At 41.5% G+C, this 23,751-nt stretch overlaps 1 protein-coding gene across 1 annotated transcript; it reads left to right on the top strand.

Annotated features, from left to right (window-relative positions):
* Positions 1-18,087: 18,087 nt before the first annotated feature.
* On the top strand, positions 18,088-23,237 carry tent5ba (terminal nucleotidyltransferase 5ba). Its single transcript, XM_034175151.1, has 2 exons — positions 18,088-18,455; positions 21,789-23,237. The coding sequence occupies exons 1-2, from the start codon at positions 18,282-18,284 to the stop codon at positions 22,815-22,817; spliced, it is 1,203 nt and encodes a 400-aa protein (XP_034031042.1). The 5' UTR covers positions 18,088-18,281; the 3' UTR covers positions 22,818-23,237.
* The last annotated feature ends 514 nt before the right edge of the window (positions 23,238-23,751 follow it).

Here is a 23,751-nt window from a genome sequence, read left to right as displayed (position 1 = left end):
TGGCTTTTTGGCCACATTGGGCAGTTTCTAAGTATGTGTCCTTTCTGGGCACAATACATGCACTTGCCTGCTTGGATGAGGCACTCTCTCTCCTTAGCAATTTCGACCTGCCAACTTGCATAGACTCATTGGCAGGTGGTGCCACCTCAACTCCAGTGGAGTGAGAACATACCCCTACCGGTGATGGTGGTGAAGAACGGAGACGAGAGATGAGGGAAGCCCCGCGCTAGTCCCTCTAATCTCGTTCTCACTGCCGCTCCCTCAACCGGTCATCCAATTTGATACAAAGCATAATCAGCTCATCTAACAACCCTGGGTCATCCCTTTCCATCAACTGATACTTAAGATTATCCAACAACCCATTAGTAAGTAAGCCCCACAATGCTGCAGGGTCCCAACCCGCCTATACAGCCAGGATACGAAACTCCACTGAGTACTCGGTGACACTGCGGGTTTCCTGGTGGATCATCCTATGCCCCTGCATAGGATGATCAATAACTAAGCAAAATTTGGTGATGAAAGCATCATAATTATTCAACAGGGGCGGCCGACTCTTCCAGAGGGCCGATACCCAGGTCAGGACACTGAGACAGTACTAGGGAGCACTGTAACAAAAATGTAGACCACGCAGCTAAACCACCAGCACATAGGGCAGGACTACAAACCAGGGCATCTGAGCTAAGAACGGCACTAGTAGCCTGTGAAGCTGGCAGAGGACATGATTGGGATGAAGGTAAAGGAGCACCATTACTAAGTTGTTCAGATAAAGCTGTCAATTGATTGTATAACTACTTGAATGGATACTTCAATGGTTGGTTGTTTTCACAGAGTGTCTTAATCCTCACATTACCTGTGTATAGGCCAGCCATGATGTTGAGCAATTTAATTGGGAACCCACAAATTTTCAGGATGCCTCACAGTGCAATCCAGCCTACACAGTCAAAAGCTTGATGAAAACCAATGCTGACTTTAAAGAAGCACCGCCAATATTCAAGTTTGCATACAATAAGAGCTGGGATGCATTCTGTGGTTGGCCTCTTGGTTTTGGGGGTGGGACGGGGGCAACTGAATAGTTATCTAAGAGACAGTCAGCTGCACGTGACATGTCTTTAAATTTCAGGCATTTAAACATTTAAAAGCAAGCCTTTATAAGTAAGCCATCATAGGTCACCAGTTATCTTAAATACAGATATTAAATTTCGCAACTATAAATCCCAAAACACACACACACACACACACACACACACACACACACACACACACACACACACACACACACACACACACACACACACACACACACACACACACACACACACACACACACACACACACACAGGTATAAGACAGACCGCTTTAGTACATATTGCTTTAAATGGAAATAAACTGCTGCTGACCACGACACCACACTTTTTGTTACAGGAGCACTGTCCTCCCTGAGGCTCATCCTTAGAGCCGTCACTGCTTATCTGACTTTTTTAAATATTTGGCAAATCACACATGTAATATCAGACATGCAATATGATAGCAGCTATTTTGGCTGCACAGCCCGAATGATGCACTGCCTATTTACAGCAAAGACTCATCTTCTAACTCTGTGAACCCAGTGTGTGACGAATACAAGACACCATTTGAACAAACAATTCGGTCTTGTCAGGTCTGTCAGAGATCTACATTACGCAACAAAAATAAACATTATCTGTCTTTATGGCTTGTTGTTTCATAGTATTGATTTCCACTCACGTTTTTACAACACGCTGTGACGTCTGATGACGTCCCCGTACACGCACAGATCCTCTTCTGCGGCCTGCTTCCTCTTGGACTCGCTCAGGCCAAGCTGGAGTTAAAACAACAAAATTAAAATGTACCTTTTAGCTTCCTCTGAATACAAATACACAGTACACGTTACAGGCAGGGACTAAGACACCTAACCTGGTGCAGCATTTGTTTAAGGTGTGAACAAATAGTGAGTGTCTCACCCCACCTACTAGACTCACAGCTTCAGTTGTCTTGGTTCCAGCAGGATGTCAACTCAGTGATTAACAGAAGGTTAGGGGATATTCTCATAAAAACACCAGAAGTGAAGCAGGAATTTTTAAACACAGCAAACGTACACATTCGCTGTGGGCATTTCAGCGGATCTGGACTGAAGGGTTTCTGTGACTGGCTGTTACTGTTCTCATGCTATGATATGACGCTATGAGGGAACCTGAGAATGTCAAGTGGCTTGACATTTATCTGCCTTTATTGTTCTCTCGTCCCTGAGTGTTTCACATTCAGGTAAATAGTGCCTCACAGGATGCACAGCTGCCACACGGCGGGTTATTTATAGTCTGATGACGCAGGTGTCTCACATCAGCACCTGGCCGGACCCGACTCTGCCTCACTGCCCAACAACCGTGGATGTTGTTGCCACAGAAACAGGTTTATGTTGACATCACAGGATTTGACATGTTCCTCTGTGGAAACCAATTCCACGCATTGTCCAAAAACCCAACCGTTTGTGAACAAATGTACGTTTGTCAGCAGTAGTCACGGAGTCACGGAAACACACTCTCACAGATACTGGTGTTCTAAAGCGGTCTCACAGCCAAGTACTACTCCAGTACTACTCAGGAACTACTGTGCCTCACTTCTGAGACCTGATGAGATCAGATGCACTGAGATCAGTCTGGCTACAGCAGCACTCCATTTTAAATTTAGATATGCCCAGTACAGTAGTGGAACACGCATGCTGTACCTCAAAACTAGGGACGTGACGACTTGTCGTAATAGTCAACTTTGACTAGCTAACATCCGACTAGTCAATTATTTTTTAATTCTATAATGGCTGAGTGGATCTGTGTCATTTGATTGGTGGCTTGTATGTCACATGACATGGATTATTCATACCATTTGCCATTGTGTTTCATTTACCGTGCTATTCGCCCTATTGACGTTTCAAATCCCGCAAAACCTCAGAGAGGTCGCCGCGCTGCGAGATTTCAGTAACACTAAGAACTGCAATGAGACGCTCTGATGACGCTGCACTTTAACTGCTGCACACAGACAACACCATTAACATCGCAACATAAAACTATTTTTATATTGTGCCTAAAGCTCTTATGAATATATTCTCTGGGTTTATAGATGTTATTATTGCGTTTATTTTATGTAAACATGCGAGAATCACAGGCTGTCTCTCCATTATTTTCAATGGGAGCTGCTGTGAGCTACGAGCTCATACGCTCACTTCCTGATCATGTCGTTCTGGGGGAAAGTGAAGTTTGCTCTTTAACGTCTTGATTATTGTTCTTTACAACACTGTTTGTCCTCTTTGTTCGAGATGAATATATATAATATGTCTGGAATTCGGTTTGCGTTTATTAAATTCCACACACATTAAACGTAGCAGACACGGATTATTTGTTATAATTGTTTTAGCAAGTTTTCATGGTATCATGCAGCAGTCTCTTATTAACGTGACGAAAAGCATAAAAAAATAAATTTTTGTAGTATAATATTAATTTACAACTGTCATCATGTTGATTCTCTATATGTTGTTTGACTGCAGCGACTCTCTGGGACGCAAGGGATTATGGGATACGTCAATAGGGCAAATAGTTGTTTTTTTGCGTGTAATTTTGGTGCTATATGAAATGTGCTACTGCACGCCCATCCACCGTGCATGCGCACACTAACAGGAGTAGGGATGGGTATTGATAAGATTTTATTGATATCGATGCCATTATCGATTCTGCTTATCGATCCCATTCCTTATCGATTCCCTTATCGATACCTCTTGTGAATTTTGTACTAAAAGTAGGCTTACAGGTTTTCTATGTATTTCATTGAGTCTTAAAGTAAATAAATATGAAATTGGTCACTGTATCCTTGATCTCCGGACATAAATAAAAATAAACAAAACGGTGTTTCACTTTGAAGCTATTAATTCAGACTGGACTCTATCGTTCTAACTTGACTCAGCAGAGACCCGCGCAGCGTTTCGAGCCATGTGAACAGAACGGAGGACGCTTCTTGTTTCTTTCTCGGACAGGATTCCCAGTTAGTAACTTTAATCCACACAAAAGTGACTCACGATTGACATATTCAGGGATGAAAGTGATGAAAAACAAAAAAATCTGAAACCCAAAATTACCCCTCAACACCACTTGCACGAAAATGTTTGAATTCTAGAAGCTCTGAAATGCAATCTGGGACTATTCCAGACAATAAACTGCAGTGAGTGCAGCATCTATTTTGGTGAGAAAAAAAAAAAACAACTTTCCTTATTCAAATTCATTCCAGTAGTATTCTGCTCTTACTATGATGTAGCAGTTTTCTAGTTTGGCAGATAGTTCTGGAGGAAATCACTGAAGAAATTAACACATTGAAAATATGGTTTGACTGAAACAAACTGTCATTAAACTTAAATAAGACAGGGATGAAGTGGAGGTGTAAGAGTCACTAGGTGTTCAGGAAATATTTATTTCTGTATGTATGTATTTATTTATTTATGTTTGTTCATTGTTAGTTGGTTTTATATTTTCTGTTGTGTTTTTATTCAGGTTCTTTTTGTCTCTTTTTCTAAAATAATAACTAATCATTTAGTTATTATTACTATTATTGTTTTGGTTGCTATTATTATTAATATATAAACAAAAATAAATTTAAAAATTATTACAATTTGTAATACATTTGATTCTTTTACGACAACAAACGCTTATTATTTATTATACAGAAAACAATGCACCCAAACGTGCTGACAGCTGCAGCTGCTTAATGCTAACTTTAACATTGAAAATGCCATAGACATGCTAACGTGTTAGCATGTGTCCCGTTTATAAATTATAAAATACATCTATCAACTGTTTCAGAAGACCATAACAGGTCAGTTTAACATAAAAAAGGTAAATAATACTCACAGCCATATGCTCTTTAGGGTTTTAGTGGGGGAAAATTAAGATAAAGCGAAAGAAAAAAATGAATCAACGAAGCAATAGATCGAATCACTGCTTCGATTGGTTCAAGGTTCAAAGCAAAGGGAATCGTTGAGCAAAAAGGTTATTGATGTCTGTGGATCGAATCATTCCTTAATGATACTCAAAAGGAACCGGTTCTAGCTTAAAAAAAAGGACATTTTGGTGTCAGATGTCTATATGTTTACCACTTTTAGGCCCGATTCTTGCTTCACACAGTTGGATTTGACAAGAAGACCATCTGTCTTGAGCATGTGCTGTTTCTTGTTCTCCATACATAAAGACTGCACGTCGACAGTGAAACTTTCAATGTCTGAAATCCACCCAGAAAAGAGGAAGAAACCCAACCAGATGTCGGTACTTTTTCACCTCCTCTGCCAAGCATTTATTTTTCTGTTTGCCTCGCTCACAACAAAACTGTTTAACAACACTGACAAAACAAATAAACACAAAAGATTCACTCTGTCAAACAAGACACATTTGTATCATTACAACAAAGGGAGAAAGTGTACGAGGTCTGTCCATAAAGTATCGTACCTTTTTATTTTTTTCAAAAACTATATGGATTTCATTCATATGTTTTTACGTCAGACATGCTTGAACCCTCGTGCGCATGCGTGAGTTTTTCCACGCCTGTCGGTGACGTCATTCGCCTGTGAGCACGCCTTGTGGAAGGAGTGGTCCCACCCCCTCGTCGGATTTTCATTGTCTGGAAATGGCGGAATGAAAATGACTTTTTTTCCATCAGAATTTTTTCAGAAGCTGTTAGAGACTGGCACCTGGAAACCATTCGAAACATTTATCTGGCTTTCAGTGAAAATTTTACGGGCTTCACAGAGAATAAGGACTTTAACTACAGGTTTAAGGACCCCTTTAAAGGACGGTCGGTGCGCCGCGCTCCGAGCTGCGACGATGCGGCACAAACCACTGGATCATTTCTAAGCTGATGGCTCTGTGGATACGAGACCGTCGTGTGCTCTTTCTCTGGTTATCACAAGAGCTGGACATCAGCCATTTTCCGGCAGATTTCACTTTTAACAAGAGATTTTGTCATGGAAAGCCGCGCGGAGGCTTCGCGCGTCACGACTGATTCGCTGATGAAGCGAGACAAAGGAATACCTCCGTTTCGGAGTGTTAGAGGACAAGTTGGGACATGTCTATCTCGGCTTTCAGTGCTTACCAGTCGAGTGAGTATAAAAGAACTTGTGGAGAGCTGGACATGTCCCAACTTGTCCTCTAGTGTCGGTTGGTGAGAGGTGCCCATCGGAACCTTTCTTAGCACTGGAGGAATCGGACTACGGCCCATCTGGCCATGTGCACTTCCTGGAGGGGAGGGGGTATGTTGGCTTCATGTCTTCTGAATCAGTGTGCCCCCTCGCCCCTGCTAGCTGGGACTTACCCATGCAGAGCCCCTGGGTGAGTTTTGTGATATTTGCATATTTCCCTATTGTGGGACCAATTAAGGAATGTCATATTTTAAATTTCTGATATTATTAGGCAATATGGATACAGTTACAGTTATACAACCCCTGGCAATAATTATGGAATCACCGGCCTCGGAGGATGTTCATTCAGTTGTTTAATTTTGTAGAAAAAAAGCAGATCACAGACATGACACAAAACTAAAGTCATTTCAAATGGCAACTTCCTGGCTTTAAGAAACACTATAAGAAATCAGGAAAAATAATTGTGGCAGTCAGTAACGGTTACTTTTTAGACCAAGCAGAGGGAAAAAAATATGGACTCACTCAGTTCTGAGGAATAAATTATGGAATCACCCTGTAAATTTTCATCCCCAAAACTAACACCTGCATCAAATCAGATCTGCTCGTTAGTCTGCAACTAAAAAGGAGTGATCACACCTTGGAGAGCTGTTGCACCAAGTGGACTGACATGAATCATGGCTCCAACATGAGAGATGTCAATTGAAACAAAGGAGAGGATTATCAAACTCTTAAAAGAGGGTAAATCATCATGCAATGTTGCAAAAGATGTTGGTTGTTCACAGTCAGCTGTGTCTAAACTCTGGACCAAATACAAACAACATGGGAAGGTTGTTAAAGGCAAACATACTGGTAGACCAAGGAAGACAAAGCGTCAAGACAGAAAACTTAAAGCAATATGTCTCAAAAATCGAAAAATGTACAACAAAACAAATGAGGAACGAATGGGAGGAAACTGGAGTCAACGTCTGTGACCGAACTGTAAGAAACCGCCTAAAGGAAATGGGATTTACATACAGAAAAGCTAAACGAAAGCCATCATTAACACCTAAACAGAAAAAACAAGGTTACAATGGGCTAAGGAAAAGCAATTGTGGACTGTGGATGACTGGATGAAAGTCATATTCAGTGATGAATCTCGAATCTACATTGAGCAAGGTGATGATGCTGGAACTTTTGTTTGGTGCCTTTCCAATGAGATTTATAAAGATGACTGCCTGAAGAGAACATGTAAATTTCCACAGTCATTGATGATATGGGGCTGCATGTCAGGTAAAGGCACTGGAGAGATGGCTGTCATTACATCATCAATAAATGCACAAGTTTACGTTGATATTTTGGACACTTTTCTTATCCCATCAATTGAAAGGATGTTTGGGGATGATGAAATCATTTTTCAAGATGATAATGCATCTTGCCATAGAGCAAAAACTGTGAAAACATTCCTTGCAAAAAGACACATAGGATCAATGTCATGGCCTGCAAATAGTCCGGATCTTAATCCAATTGAAAATCTTTGGTGGAAGTTGAAGAAAATGGTCCATGACAAGGCTCCAACCTGCAAAGCTGATCTGGCAACAGCAATCAGAGAAAGTTGGAGCCAGATTGATGAAGAGTACTGTTTGTCACTCATTAAGTCCATGCCTCAGAGACTGCAAGCTGTTATAAAAGCCAGAGGTGGTGCAACAAAATACTAATGATGTGTTGGAGCGTTCTTTTGTTTTTCGTGATTCCATAATTTTTTTCCTCAGAATTGAGTGATTCCATATTTGTTTCCCTCTGCTTGGTCTAAAAAAGTAACCGTTACTGACTGCCACAATTTTTTTTTCCTGATTTCTTATAGTGTTTCTTAAAGCCAGAAAGTTGCCATTTGAAATGACTTTAGTTTTGTGTCATGTCTGTGATCTGCTTTTTTTCTACAAAATTAAACAACTGAATGAACATCCTCCGAGGGCGGTGATTCCATCATTTTTGCCAGGGGTTGTATTACAGTTCACATTGTGGAGTTAAACAGGATAATGCAGAGTTTTTAAAGAGAAAACTGCTTCAAATTAATGAACTATACAATCAAGTCAAGAAATCTAGAAGTATATATGCTGACCACCTAGACAGAAAATCAATCCATTCCCACATCTAAAAACCAACAATTTATCTGTGACAAGCAGGTGAAACATGGGCATCCCCTTGTCCTTCTCCACCCACTGGGATCCTCAATACTGAGGCACCTAAGTGCTTGATCATTATAATATTGTAACTGAAGTGGGGGTCTCTGGCATTTGAGTCTGGTCCAGCTGCGGATGGAAAGAAGCTGATTTTGTGTCTTGAGTTTTTGGTCCTGATGGACCTCAGCCTCTTGGCAGAGGGGAGGGTGACAAAAACTTTGTGTCCTGGCTGGAAGGGATCAGCCACAATCTTCCCTGCTAGCCTCAGGACCCTGGAGGCATACAGGTCCTGTAGGGATGGCAGACTACAGTCGATCACCTTCTCTGCTGCATGGATGATACGCTGCAGTCTGCTTCTATCCTTAGTGGCAGTAGCGTACCAGAAGGTCTTGGATCTTCTTCTTGATCCAGAATAAATTACACAATCAATTACTCAAACAGGTTTGGATAACAGCGTACCACCTGCACATGAGTCCTACTAGATCATGACCTTTGAAAAAACTCAAAATATGAGAAAATTGTTGAATGTGGGAAGGATATTTTCAGTTGCTCGTGTGAGTCTCTTATGCACGAATCCTGTTCGCAGGACTGGATCCTGCCTGAGGTTCAATGATTGTACTTAAGTATGAATCAGACCTTCAGCATATTTGCAAAATGTTAATTATTTAAGGGTTTCGTAATGAAATGACAGATGTAGTTTGCGTGGCATCAGTTTGGAACCTATGCTCTAAGGGAATAAAATATAAGACAAACAGCTGACAAATATTCTTCTAGGGCCTGAGGAATTTAATTATGTTGGCATAAACTGAAGCAAAGAAACATTATACAGTGTTGATAATTAGGCAGCGTGGAAAGAAGTGACTGAAATCAGAGATGGAAAGCTAAAAGGTTATTGCAGGTTATCACCTTCTTCAAAATTATGAGTAAATGAAACAAGCACATGTGTGACTGTGGTTAATTTTCCATTTGCTGAATAATCTCAAGAGGAACAATGTTCCACTTTAGCCACAGCCATCAAGGGAAAATGATAAACTATAAAAATGTGTGATTAATTGCATGTTATCACAATTTAAATACTGACGACTGATTAAATACTTTCCGAGCCACAGTGAAATAAAAAAGTGATGGATTGTGGAGTCTGACAGCAGCGATACGTACAGTGAAGAACATATCACGTTGTTTGTATTTGTTTTATAGTATGACATGTACGAGGTCTATTAGATAATAAACCGACCCTTTTATTTATTTTTTTTAACTATATGGATTTGAATGACGTGCGATTACACCAATCATGCTTGAACCCTCATGCTCATGCGTGAGTTTTTTCACGCGTGTCGGTGACGTCATTTCCCTGTGGGCAGGCCTTGAGTGAGATGTGGTCCCGCCCTCTCGGCTGAATTCCTTTGTTTCACACACTGCTCGAGATGGCGCGCGTTGCTTTATCAAAAATTTTTCTGGACCTGTGAGGAATATCCGAGTGGACACTATTCGAGAAATTAAGCTGGTTTTCGGTGAAAAGTTTAATGGCTGATGAGAGATTATGGGGTGTTTCTGTCGGTGTAAGGACTTCCCACGGAGCAGGACGTCGTGCAGTGCTTCCAGGCGCCATCGTCGGCCTGTTTCGACCTGAAAACATCCTAATTTAAGGCTTAATTCACCCAGGACATCGTGAGAGAACAGAGAAGATTCAGAAGAGGCCGGCATGAGGACTTTATGCGGACATTCCACTGTTTAAGGACATTTTTTAATGAAAGACGTGCGCACAAATTCGCTGAGTCGTTTCCGTGACGACTCGGCAAATCTGTGTGCGCCGCGACAGGAAAAACACCTCCGTGTTGAAAACCATTTGTAAAATTCAGGCGGCTTTTGATGGCTTTCAACAAGTGAGTAACTGAGAAATTGTTTAACAGCTTGGGCATGTTCCAACTTGCCTGTTAAGGTTTCCAACGGAGGTGTTTTTCCTGTCGCGACCCCCCGCGGTCGGGTCCAGCCCGACATGCGACTCTGCCCGCACTTTCTTTCATTACAAAATGTCCGTTAACAATGGAATGTCCGAATAAACTCCTCATGCCGACTTCTTCTGAAAGTTCTCTGTTCTCTGACGACTTCCTGGGTCAACAGAGCCTCATATGTGGAAGTTTTCAACTTGAAACGGAGAGACGCTGCCGCCTCGAAGCGCAGATCGCTGTCAGGCGCCGTGGGCTGTCCTTAAAGCGACAGTTACAGACTAAAATCTCTCATCAGCCGTTAAAATTTTTACCGAAAACCAGCTGAATTTATCAAATGGTGTCCACTCAGTTGTGCCTTACAGTTTTGAAAAAATTTTTATCAAACAAAGCAGCAGTCTCTGAGCCATTCCTAAACAATGAAAAAATCGACGAGAGGGTGGGCGACTCCTCACTCAAAGACTGCCCACAGGCGAATGACGTAACCGACAGGCGTGAAAAAACTCTCACATGCCCACGAGGGTTCAAGCATGTCTGATGTAATCACACGTGATTCAAATCCATATGGTTTTTGACAAAAATAATAAGGTCGGATACTTTTCTAATAGACCTCGTATCTTATAAAAAACAAACAAAAAACAACAACAACAATGAAAAACAGAACTGACATGCATGAAGTAAGCTGGATTTTATTATCTGATGCCTGCCACAGAGCAGACATTATTTGTGGGGTTTTTTTCTGCCTTATTGTTTTACATGGGGATCAGAATCACAACCCTGGTGACCAGTTCCCAGTTTGTTCAGAGAAATGTTTGCTTTTGGCCTGATTTGAAATTTTTCAACAGATCCGTTTCCACTGCTGGAGCCCAACTTACTTCCCAAATGTCTACAAAGGTTTACTGGAATGGTCCCAGAATTGGCCTTCTCAGCCTTTGTGTCTTGCTTGTGGTCAAGATCCTCCAGGCTCATGCATCTACGTATGCAGTGACACGATGATTTAGCAACGTTTTGACCACAACGTAGATTTTCTCATTCCTCCTCAAGCACTTGAATCATTGCTGGACCTTATCCATCAAGAAGAAAGCTAACAAATCATGTACCTCCTCTTTGATACGTGTGTCACCTCTGCTGTTCATATTCTGTTTCAGTTCTTCTGCTGCTTTTACTGGTGTATTATTAACCAATCAGTATCAAGCCCCGCTCCATGGTTTTTCAGTCAATTCAATTCAATTTATTTATATAGCACCAAATCACAACAGAAATTGCACCAATGTGCTTCAAAAGGGTAACATCCAACTGCAGTGGAGGCACACACAAAGGTGTTGGACCCCCTAAAATGGCCTGCAAGTTTCTGCAAGGTAAAGGGGTTCAGTAATATGATAAGTGTCACACCGCTAGTTAGTACAGTGCATCCGGAAGGTATTCACAGTGCTTCACTTTTTCTACATTTTGTTATTTGCAGCCTTATTCCAAAATATTCTCCACACAATACCATATATATATATATATATATATATATATATATATATATATATATATATATATATATATATATATATATATATATATATATATAAATAGTCATTTTCTGAGTAAATGAGGGGAATTTATTGACATATGAAAATGGCTTAAGGAATTAAACCAGCAATATCAATAGCAATTAAAAAAAAATGGTAATAATGATAATAATAGAAATAAAAAAATATATTTTTTTTTTGATTGACAATAATTATTGTCATTATTACTGTCTATTATGGTGGGAATCGTTTTTATTATTATTATTATTATAGATACTCATCACTAATATATTATATCAATTACATAGTAATAAAAAAGGAATATTGGTCACACTCGGTAGTCGTAATAACGTATGGGTATTTGGGGGTGGGATTAAATAAGTTTGTCTTCATCCCACCCCTTTTTGGGTTAAGTGCGCGGGTATGTATGCGTGTATGTTTGTATCTCCTGTTCTTTTCAACCCAATGTGGGTAAATGTAAATGCTTATTTTGTAAAACTCAAAATAAATGATCAATCAGTCAATATGTATGTATATGTATGTGTATATGTGTGTGTATATATGTATATGCATATATGTAGTATGTATGTGTATATACAACCCCTGGCAAAAATTATGGAATCACCGGCCTCGGAGGATGTTCATTCAGTTGTTTAATTTTGTAGAAAAAAAGCAGATCACAGACATGACACAAAACTAAAGTCATTTCAAATGGCAACTTTCTGGCTTTAAGAAACACTATAAGAAATCAAGAAAAAAAGATTGTGGCAGTCAGTAACAGTTACTTTTTTAGACCAAGCAGAGGGAAAAAAATATGGAATCACTCAATTCTGAGGAAAAAATTATGGAATCACCCTGTAAATTTTCATCCCCAAAACTAACACCTGCATCATATCAGATCTGCTCGTTAGCCATCATTAACACCTAAACAGAAAAAACAAGGTTACAATGGGCTAAGGAAAAGCAATTGTGGACTGTGGATGACTGGATGAAAGTCATATTCAGTGATGAATCTCGAATCTGCATTGAGCAAGGTGATGATGCTGGAACTTTTGTTTGGTGCCTTTCCAATGAGATTTATAAAGATGACTGCCTGAAGAGAACATGTAAATTTCCACAGTCATTGATGATATGGGGCTGCATGTCAGGTAAAGGCACTGGAGAGATGGCTGTCATTACATCATCAATAAATGCACAAGTTTACGTTGATATTTTGGACACTTTTCTTATCCCATCAATTGAAAGGATGTTTGGGGATGATGAAATCATTTTTCAAGATGATAATGCATCTTGCCATAGAGCAAAAACTGTGAAAACATTCCTTGCAAAAAGACACATAGGGTCAATGTCATGGCATAGGGTCAATGTCAATGAGCAGATCTGATTTGATGCAGGTGTTAATTTGGGGGATGAAAATTTACAGGGTGATTCCATAATTTTTTCCTCAGAATTGAGTGATTCCATATTTTTTGCCAGGGGTTGTATGTATACATGTGTGTGTGTATATGCATGTATATGTGTGCATGTATATATATGTGTATATGTGTAGGGGTATGTATATGTATGTGTAGGTATAAATGTATGTATGTGTATATATATGTATTGTGTATTTATTTATGTGTTAGTGGGTTTGTATATAGGTATATATGTGAGTGTGTATATGTGTGTGTATAAGTGTATATATATATATATAATATGTGTGTATGTATGTACGTATACAGGTATATATGCACGGCCCAAGCAGAGGGTCACCCCCTAGAGCCTGGTCTGCTTGAGGTTTCTTCCTAAGAGGGAGTTTTTCCTCACCACCGTTGCCTAGTGCTTGCTCTGGGGGTCGGCCGGGTTAATATGGAGTGACTTGGGCCAAGTTTGTTGTGATTTGGCGCTTTATACATAACATACTTATCCATGAATTGAAATGTGAATATTGAAGTGTATGTCTGTGTTGATATGTAGTGTGTTGTGGATTTGTGTATATGTTGTTATGACTGTTATAATTGTTGGACTCATTCTAGCAGGGGTGGGCGTTGATAAGCTTTGCTTCTTCATATTATTGGTATGTTTCTGTTCTTTCGGATTTGTGTGTGTGCCGAATAAATCCATTCATTCATTCATTAGCTGCAACATTTCTGTCACTGTATGTACTGATAATTCTGTGTTGTGTGTTTGGCAGATGGTCACACTGATTCTGCCGCGCTTGTGGTTTATTTCAGCAACGTCGTAGGGAGTTTTTTTCTTTCTCCTGCTGCCAATCTGCTTGTTCATAGACTGTTTATTGTTTAAATCTTGCTGGTGTATGCTGCCTTGGTGCAACCATATTGTGATTCGTTGCTGGATAAATACATTTAATTGAATTGATAGTCAACATGCACCTCCACGTGTATTTAGAGAGTGAGAGAGCATCATTACATCAGAGCAGGCTGGTTGTCACGTCTTTTTGAGATATCTCACTGACACACAGACAGAGGCAAACAAACCACTTGAGATCTAAACCAAATATTGAAAATGTCTATATTCTATCTACATACTGTATTAATGTTAATTTGCATTTGGCATTTTGTGTTTTTTTTTTAGTTCTGAACATAAACACTCACACAGAACCTATCACTGTGTTTTCCAGCGCACCATCCGGGGCGAGCCGAGGGGAAATATGTGATTATGAAGCAGGCATGGCCGAAAAACATCCTGCAGACTCTGCAAACATCTCTGTGCAAATAAAGAAACGTCACACCAGAGAAGAGCCTCAGTTTACTCTACAATCAATCATTGTGTCCAACAAGAGGTTTATGTTTTGTCTACATTCTGTGACCTGACCAACTTTCATCTAACCTGGACTAGACTTCATTATAGTTTGTGGCTTTGGAAATATGTCACATGATGTTTTATTATTATTTTAATGTACTTTTAAGAACTTCTGAAGAAAAACCAAAACAGGAAATGCTGTGTGTTAAGGTAAGAAGTACAGCTCTCTCTCTCTTACTCTCTCTACATATCTCTCTCTCTCTCTCTCTCTCTCTCTCTCTCTCTCTCTCTCTCTCTCTCTCTCTCTCTCTATATATATATACGAGGTCTGTTAGAAAAGTATCCGACCTTTTTATTTTTTTCAAAAACTATATGGATTTGAATCATGTGCGCTTGCATCAGCCAAGCTTGAACCTTCGTGCGCATGCGTGAGTTTTTTCACGCCTGTTGGTTGTGTCATTCACCTATGGGCAGGCTTTGAGTGAGCACTGGTCCACCCCGCTCGTCGGATTTTTATTGTTTAGGAATGGCGGTGCGACTGCCGCTTTGTTCCATGAAAATTTTTTCAGAAACTCTGCCAGACAGCCAGATGGAAACCATTTGGAAGATTCAGATGGCTTTTGATGAAGATTCTATCGGTATCACACGTATTAAGGACCATTAAAACTAGATTAAAAACGGTCCACGGCGGCGGAGGGCACACCGTGCCACGAGCGGCCATCGACAGGCTGGAACGAGCAGATCACTTCCAAATTTAAGGCTCTGTTGATGCAGGATGTCGTGTGACTAGCAGAGAAGTTTCAGAAGAGGTCGGGATCAGCACATTCAACTGTAAAGGAGATTTTGTAATGAAAGACGTTCGGACGGATTCGCGCGTCGGAGGTGTTGTTTGTCCCACGCTATGATCGGCTGCGTTGTGACGCGCGAATCCGTCTGCACGTCTTTCATTACAAAATCTCCTTTACAGTGGAATGTGCCGATAAAGTGCTGATCCCGACCTCTTCTGAAACTTCTCTGCTAGTCACACGACGTCCTGCTTCAACAGAGCCTTAAATTTGGAAGTGATCTGCTGGTTCCAGCCTGTTGATGGCCGCTCGGGGCGCGGTGCGCCCTCCGCCGCCGTGGGCCGTTTTTAATCCAGTTTTAATGGTCCTTAATCCGTGTGATACCGATAGAATCTTCACCGAAAGCCATCTGAATCTTCCAAATGGTTTCCATCTGGCTGTCTGGCAGAGTTTCTGAAAAAATTTTCATGGAACAAAGCGGCAGTTGCTCTGCCATTCCTAAACAATAAAAATCCGACGAGGGGGGTGGACCAGTGCTTACTCAAAGCCTGCCCACAGGCGAATGACGCAACCGACAGGCGTGAAAAAACTCACGCTGTTGGGAAAGTGTAGTGACACGGACCCACAACAGGGGGCGTAAATGAATGGACAATGGATGAGCCAAAAGTATAACACTTTACTGTTGTGAATGTGCACAACGAAATACAGACAATCACAGAATTTGTATGCAATCAATATACAAAGGTGACGTGTGGGCAGGCTCGAGGATAGAAGACGTCTGTCCAGAGAAGAGCCGGGCCCCACACGATTTCCACTGCCAACGGGTCTGAAGCACACCGGAGCCGCCAAGTCCTGAGTCCCCAGGTGGCCACCGTCTCCAGCTGTCAGACCTGGTACTGCTGGCAGGAAGCAGAAACAGTTAATAGTGGGTGTGTGTACACACCCAGTGAACAGTCAGCAAACACGTTCTTCAGGTGGGAATAACACCTCCACCTCAAACACAGTACAACAACGTGCAGCGCCTGATGACTTATCCTAGTTTGGTGTGAGGAGCGAAGTCCGTCCTCTCCCTCACGATCCCCAAACCCCAGCCTCCAGCTGCAGATAATACTCAGGTACGCCTGCAAAGAATCCAGACAATTGTGTGCGTTTGGCACCAGAAAACAGCTGAGAGTTTACCTGTTTGGTAGACGATATCTTGGCAGCGAGGTGGAGATGCTGCCCGGCTTTTATGGTGGTGGTTGATGAGTGACAGCTGGCGTTGATGATGAGTGACAGCTGTCACTCCCAGTTGCTCCCGTGGGGTGGATGCGCCCTCTCGTGCCTGAAGCCCGCACTTCAGGCAGGGCGCCCTCTGGTGGTGGGCCAGCAGTACCTCCTCTTCAGCGGCCCACACAACACACGCATGCGCACGAAGGTTCAAGCTTGTCTGATGCAAGCGCACATGATTCACATTGAAAAAAATAAAAAGGTCGGATAGTTTTCTCACAGACCACTTTTTGATGTTCATGAATATTGATTTTTTTTTTTTTAAATTGGCAGCCGATTTGATTGGTTTTATGTTTTTACTGAAGGCTAAGTTGAGCTAAAAACAGAACATGTTGTAATGTTGTTTTGACTGTGAAGTTCGTATTTTACTCCAGGTCAACCAAGCTGAGAACTGGGAGCCCTTATACACGTGTAATTTTATCAGAAAAAATATTTTGGCACAGCAGTAGCCAGCTTTCATGCCTGCTACGTGTCTGCTACGTTTAACCTGTGTGGAATTTAATAAACGCAAACCGAATTTCAGAGATTTTACATATATTATTCTGGAACAAACTGGACAAATAGTACTGTGAAGGACAATAATCAGGACGTTAAAGAGCAAACTTCACTTTCCCACAGAATGACATGAACAGGAAGCTATCGCGGCTCACAACAATACCCATTGAAAATAACGGAAAAACAACCTGAGCTTCTCGCATGTTTACATAAAACAAACACAATAACAACATCTAAAAACTCAGATAATATAGTTACGAGAGTTTTAGGCACAATATAAAAAGAGTTTTATATTGCAATGTTGATGCTGTTGTCCGCGTGCGGTGGTTAAAGTGCAGCCTGATCAGAGCGTTTCAATGCAGTTCTCAATGTTACTGACATCTTGCAGTGCGGCCATCTCTCCGAAGTTTTGCGAGATTTTGCGGGATTTGAAACCTCAATAGCGCGAATAGAGCAAGCCCACTGATGACATCATATATAGGTGACAGGGTTTCCCATGCTGGATGTAAGTATACATCCTATTTCAAATTAATCATTCAAAGCTTTTTTGATAAATTTGTTGCCCAAACATGTCAAATACAGTAGATATAAACCAAAACCAATAAATAACAACAATAACTGATATCGAACCATGAATACGTTAGTCCACATTAAAGAAAATAGCCTTGAAATGTGGAGAACTGGTAACACCAAGCGGCTTCATGCTTAAATTTCACTTACAGCAGGAGAATTTCTTCACGTACATGGACAGAAATGTGGCATTTGGGGTGTATTTAACACTAAATGTCAACCATATGTGACTGTAAGTGGTGCGTAAAATGACCCCTTTAAAAGGTCATTCGGGGACACTCCTCTCAGTGTAGTTTCAGGAAAAGGGGCGGAGGCTATCCATGACGTCACATGAAAGGTGTTCCCTGCAAGACAGGACGTGCGGTGACCAAAGCCAGTAGCCAATCAGAGGGCTCGTACTAACGAGGACGCGTTAAACCCTCCGGACCTGTTTTATGAAGCGGCTCTTCGCTGGAACACTGGATCATTCGCGACGCACACTCCGAGGAAAGGAAGGGAACAAGAAGCTGTCTGAATCCACTTTTGAGGAGTGTTAAGCGGGCCTGTTGTGGACTGAAACTCGCAGGGATTTGTCACGCGTGATTAAGAGACGCCGAGGTTTCTGTTGCTTCGCCATGTCTTGCGGTGATGCGTCGGATCAGGATCAGGATCAGGATCAGGATCTGAGGTTCTGCGTGCTGTCTTGGACTCAGGTGCAGCGCTTGGATCAGATCCTGGGGGAGGTGGTGCCGATCCACGGTCGTGGGAACTTCCCCACTCTGTCCGTGCAGCCCCGGCGCCTCGTTCAGGTACCAACCGGATTTTTTTTTTTTTCGTGTTTTGAAAAAATAAAACATAATATTAACTTTTTAAAAAAATAATACATTTAAGTGATTTTTTTTTTTAATTGAATCGCATAAAAGTTTGTTTGAATAATCATTTTTAGTAACATTTTTAAATAAGTGGGTTTTTTTCTTTCAAATATGAGGTTTTGCTTTATTCCAAAATTGATTTAAACCTGTTAAAAAAGACAATATTTTTATCAACAGGTTCGGTCAAACAGCAAAATGTATTACAAATCAAAGCAAAAACAGAGATAAACTGCTTATATCTATTCAACAGAAGTGAAACTGCTTTACACTGCTATCAAACCAAATAGATCAGATTGCTCCACTTCTGTGTAAACCGGTTTAAACTAGATTAAAAGTAACTTGAGAGAGTGGCTCGAAATAAGAAACTGTTATAACCTTTATTTAAAAAAACTGATTGTCATATTAATAGACAGATTTATTAATATGTAAAAGAACTGTTGCAGCTCCGCTGTACCTTAACCACCAAAAAAAAAAGAAAAAAAAAAGAACTGTTATCTCTTGGGGCCACATTTTGTCCCTACACATGACTGTAGAACCAGATTTGTGTTCTGACACGTTATAACCACATGCACTGGGAGCGGGGGAATCCCATTTATAGACATCTATTAAAATGTCCTGAATGCCAACTAACTCCTTCCAGGCTGCCAACCGTGCACTTAAAACAAACTATTGGTTCCATTCTTCCACCATGGACTCCAGAGGATTTAAATAATGAAGCCAAAACTGCTCGATTACACTAAAATGATACAGTACACAAAAGTAAGATTTAAAGGAGAGATTTGATAAAAGGTAATTCATGCCAGGGGCTGAATCTGGATCCCAGGCTGTTAGTTTGAGACCCCTACCTGAGGCTACAGTTGATAAGATTATCTTGGTTTTTGGGGCCTGATCTAAACTATAAACACACTTGAAGTAACCGTACGTAATCTGACACTTCTCTGGGATATGTTCCTTGTTTCTGTCTTTGGCATCCAGCAGACTGTTTAAAAAAAAAAGACAGAGAGCAGCAGGAACAAACTGTCTCTGGGTTGACTTCAATCATCTGAAGCAGGCACATGTTGAAGTCTGTCCACATTTCCAGCTCTTGTGCGCTGTGGTTGGATCATGTTCCACTTGCCCCCTTGGTGGCTGCAGAGATGGTTTGTGATGCATTTAAGTGCAATGCAAAAGTCAAAACTGCCTTCAGTTATCCAGTCCTTTTCCCAGTCGTTCTCACATTTTGCAGGTTCGGGATGAGCTTGTGATGTTTAGAGTTTGTGGTTGTTGAATGATGAATTGAGAGCAGGAGGCCTAAATATAGGTTTGAGACCCACATGTGAATGGAAGTCCTCCCCCCCCCCCCAAAAAAAAAAAATCACACATACTCATTTGCCAATCAGTCAACTTTCTCTTTATCAAATCCGAAACTAGTTTTTAATTAACTGAGCTGGTGATTGAGATTGTCAGAGTGCTGCTGTAAGTTGCCACAGGAGGCGCTGCAGAGCGTGTGGACTTTTGTTCCGTTCTACACAATAAACTGGTAACTGCAGCGTTATAAACGTCAGAGTGAAAGGAGTCACTTCGCTGCACATCTGACATAAATCATGGATGAGCCAAGACGTAGACCTCTGCCAAGACCGTCCCCGGCGCCCCTTCCAGTGGACCCGGGTCACTCTGCACTGCATCGACTGACACCATCAGAGAACCGGAGTTTCTGCCACTTTCTGACTGAATGTTTGCTGCCCCGTTGGATGAGATTTTGTTGCTCCACATAAACCCCGTCTGAGGTGCAAACCTGCAGTTGAATGATCATTTGTCTGTAGCGTGTGACCTATCATGTATAAATAGAGCGTGGACGTTATCTGGTCACCACGGTAGAGCGAGAGCTAACAACCCACAGACACTAATCTGACAGATCAGCATCAGTGAGGAGATTCGGGGATGCGAGCAAGTGTGCGCTTCGTGTTTTGTTGGCAGAACAGCTTGGGTCAAAGGTCAGCCCGTTTAGGGAAGAAAAAATACAGACGGCGGTTGTGACAGATTGAAGAAAGTAGGTCTTAGTGCTCTTTACTTGGCGACTGGTGATGTGACGGCGCATGCAGTCACAGGTAAGCAGGATGGAGGAAGGGAGAAGCTGCTGACCGTTAGTGACCCCAGTTTGTGGCGGAGTTTTCTTCCTCTCAGGCACAGAGGTTCTCTGTCTGTCTTTCTGTCAGTCTTATCTCAGCCCATGTGATGAGGCGGTCTGACCCAGAGGGACGTAGGTTCGGAGCAGTGACGTAGCAGCTGGGCGGCTCTTTGTTTGGGCTCTTTAGGTTTTGTTCACACTGAGGTTAACGGTGATGGAATGGACTTTTGTGAGCAGCGGTATTGATCCCGCCTCCACAAATTAATGATTTTCACCGCGTCCATGTGCAGCTTATTCAGAAACGAATCAAGAGTTTAGCTTGAGTTTTGTCGTGTTAAGTTTTTCTTGCTTGAAGTGAAATGTTGAGGGTGAGTTTTTAGGTTTATGTTTGTAAAGCACTGTGCAGAATTCTTAGGCACCTCTGGGTTTCTGCATGAATTAGAGTTTTGTTTTAAATGAAGAAATCAGTAGTTGTAGAATTCTGTGTGAATGAAGAAATTAGTAGGTTAAAGTAACAGTTTTTTGTTTTAAGATGAATACATTTCTCGTTGCTCTGGAGGTTTACAGACCAACCATGAATAATAATCAGTGAGAAACTACTGGTTGGTGTTCTTATAAACCATGGTATATTTTAAACAAAATTTGACATTAAGCCTCATTTTTTGCAGAGTTCAGAAGCTTTGAATTTTTTGTTTGTTTGTTTGTTTTGCTGTTGTTATCTGAAAAACACTTTGTAGATTTGTTATTTGGAATCTTTTTCTCGTACATTATGCAGTGAATGTTCGCACGCTTACATAACAAATAGAAGGTCCCTGGTTCAAAGTATCCGTGCTCCGTAATCCATATCTAGAATTGCGTGTTACAGTGTTAAATTTGTGCCACATCCCCATGTTGATCCATATCGTAATGTAACTGGAGCAGCCAAAAGGAAAAGAAAATTGTCATTATTGCATTTTAAAATTTGCTGGAAAACACAGTTCTATGTATCTAATTAATTATTTTATATTGAAACCCCCCTCCCCCCCAACATTGTTGCTTGCTGACAGAAGGTGTTATGGTGCCTGAGGTTTTTTGCACAGCACTCTTGGTATTTTCCCAGTTGCTCTTCCTCTCGGCATGCACACATAGATGTTTTCTGACGTGCTGTGTCTCCGTCTGTCCAGGTGGTGCGATTGCGGCTGGAGGAGCGTGGCGTGCATGTGAAGGATGTGAGGCTGAACGGCTCGGCTGCCAGTCATGTGCTCCACCAGGACAGCGGGTTGGGCTACAAAGACCTGGACCTGATCTTCGGTGTGTCGCTGGAAGACGACCAGGCCTTCCGTCTTGTGAAGGACGTTGTCCTGGACTGCCTCTTGGACTTCATGCCGGCCGGGGTCTGTAAGGAGCGGATCACAGCGCTGACGCTCAAAGAGGCCTACGTACAGAAACTGGTGAAAGTCTGCAACGAGGCGGACCGCTGGAGCCTCATCTCACTGTCCAACAACACGGGCAAGAACGTGGAGCTAAAATTTGTGGACTCTTTACGGCGGCAGTTTGAATTTAGCGTGGACTCCTTCCAAATTTCCCTCGATTCTCTGTTGCTATTCGACCGCTGCTCAGAGACGCCCATGTCGGAGAGCTTTCACCCCACTGTGTTGGGGGAGAGCGTGTATGGCGACTTCAGAGAGGCCATGGACCACCTGTGTCACAGGATCATAGCGACACGAAGTCCAGAAGAAATCAGAGGTGGCGGCTTGCTGAAGTACTGCCACCTACTGGTGCGGGGGTTTCGACCCTCTTCGGAGGCGGACATGAAGCAGATGCAGCGGTACATGTGCTCGCGCTTCTTCATTGACTTCCCTGACATCAGCGAGCAGCAGAGGAAGCTGGAAGCTTACCTCCAGAACCACTTTGCCGGGATGGAACACAAGCGGTACGAGTGCCTGATGACTCTGCACCACGTGGTGAACGAGAGCACCGTGTGCCTGATGGGCCACGAGCGGCGCCAGACGCTCAGTCTCATCTCCATGCTGGCGCTGAAGGTGCTGGCAGAGCTGAACGCCATCCCGACTCTAACGAACGTGACGTGTTACTACCAGCCAGCTCCATATGTGCAGGACATCAACTTCAGCAATTATTATATCGCACACATACAGTCGCCTCAAGTGTCGCTGTGCACGAACTCCTACCAGACATGGCTGCCCTGTAGCTGAGCACTCAGGTCCAATGTGGACACGGCGCCGTCGCTCTGTGTCTTTTAAAGGAACAGAACTAGGAAAAAAATTTTAGAACAACTTTGCCAAAATGTGACTTAATTAAACAATCCTGTACTGCTGTACATCTGATTTGAGCCGACATTTGTTTTTCCTTTCTCGCTCTCCTGCAAAACATCTATAAGATTGCTGGTCATTTCTGAGATGTAGTGATAACAGTATCTTATTTAAGTATTACAGTCTTTTTATACATGTCAGAAATCCATTTTTGAGGAAAAACGTTGAAGCTGGTGCTATTCTTACACTCTGGCTTCACTTGATTTATTTTTTTAAACTGACAAACCGGACCAAAGATGTTTTTGTTGTTCACAAAGGGAATGTTGACATGATTCCAAGTGCCTAACAAAAAAAGCCACAAAATGTTCTAAGAAACATCTGTAAAGTGACAACTGTGCTTTCAGTGTTTTCTGGATGACTACATGCCTATTTTCAGGAACAAGGATTCTGTTTTGCCTGATTAAAAGAAAGAAAATTCCACTTTTCTTGTACCGTGGTTATTTTAAAGAAAATCTGATATGAATGTAAACAAAAGTATCACTTTAACGCTGATGTATAAAATAGAGGAACGTGTTATTAGTATTAGTATGAAATCAATTAAGTGTTGATGAAAACTAACATTACAAAAAGGTGATTCTTATTTTTAGAAGCTTCTCGCAGTCTGTTTAGATCAGAAAAGTATGCCAACACACACAAACTATATATATATATATATATATATATATATATATATATATATATATATATATATACACACACAGTAGTGTTAAGAATAATAGTAGTGCTATGTGACTAAAAGATTAATCCAGGTTTTGAGTATATTTCTTATTGTTACCTGGGAAACAAGGTACCAGTAGATTCAATCAATCAATCAATT

This window comes from Thalassophryne amazonica, chromosome 7 (genome assembly GCF_902500255.1).
Source record: "Thalassophryne amazonica chromosome 7, fThaAma1.1, whole genome shotgun sequence".
NCBI classification, from domain to species: domain Eukaryota; kingdom Metazoa; phylum Chordata; class Actinopteri; order Batrachoidiformes; family Batrachoididae; genus Thalassophryne; species Thalassophryne amazonica.
Note: the sequence above shows the minus strand (reverse complement) of the source record. Positions and strands in the feature narration are given on the sequence as shown.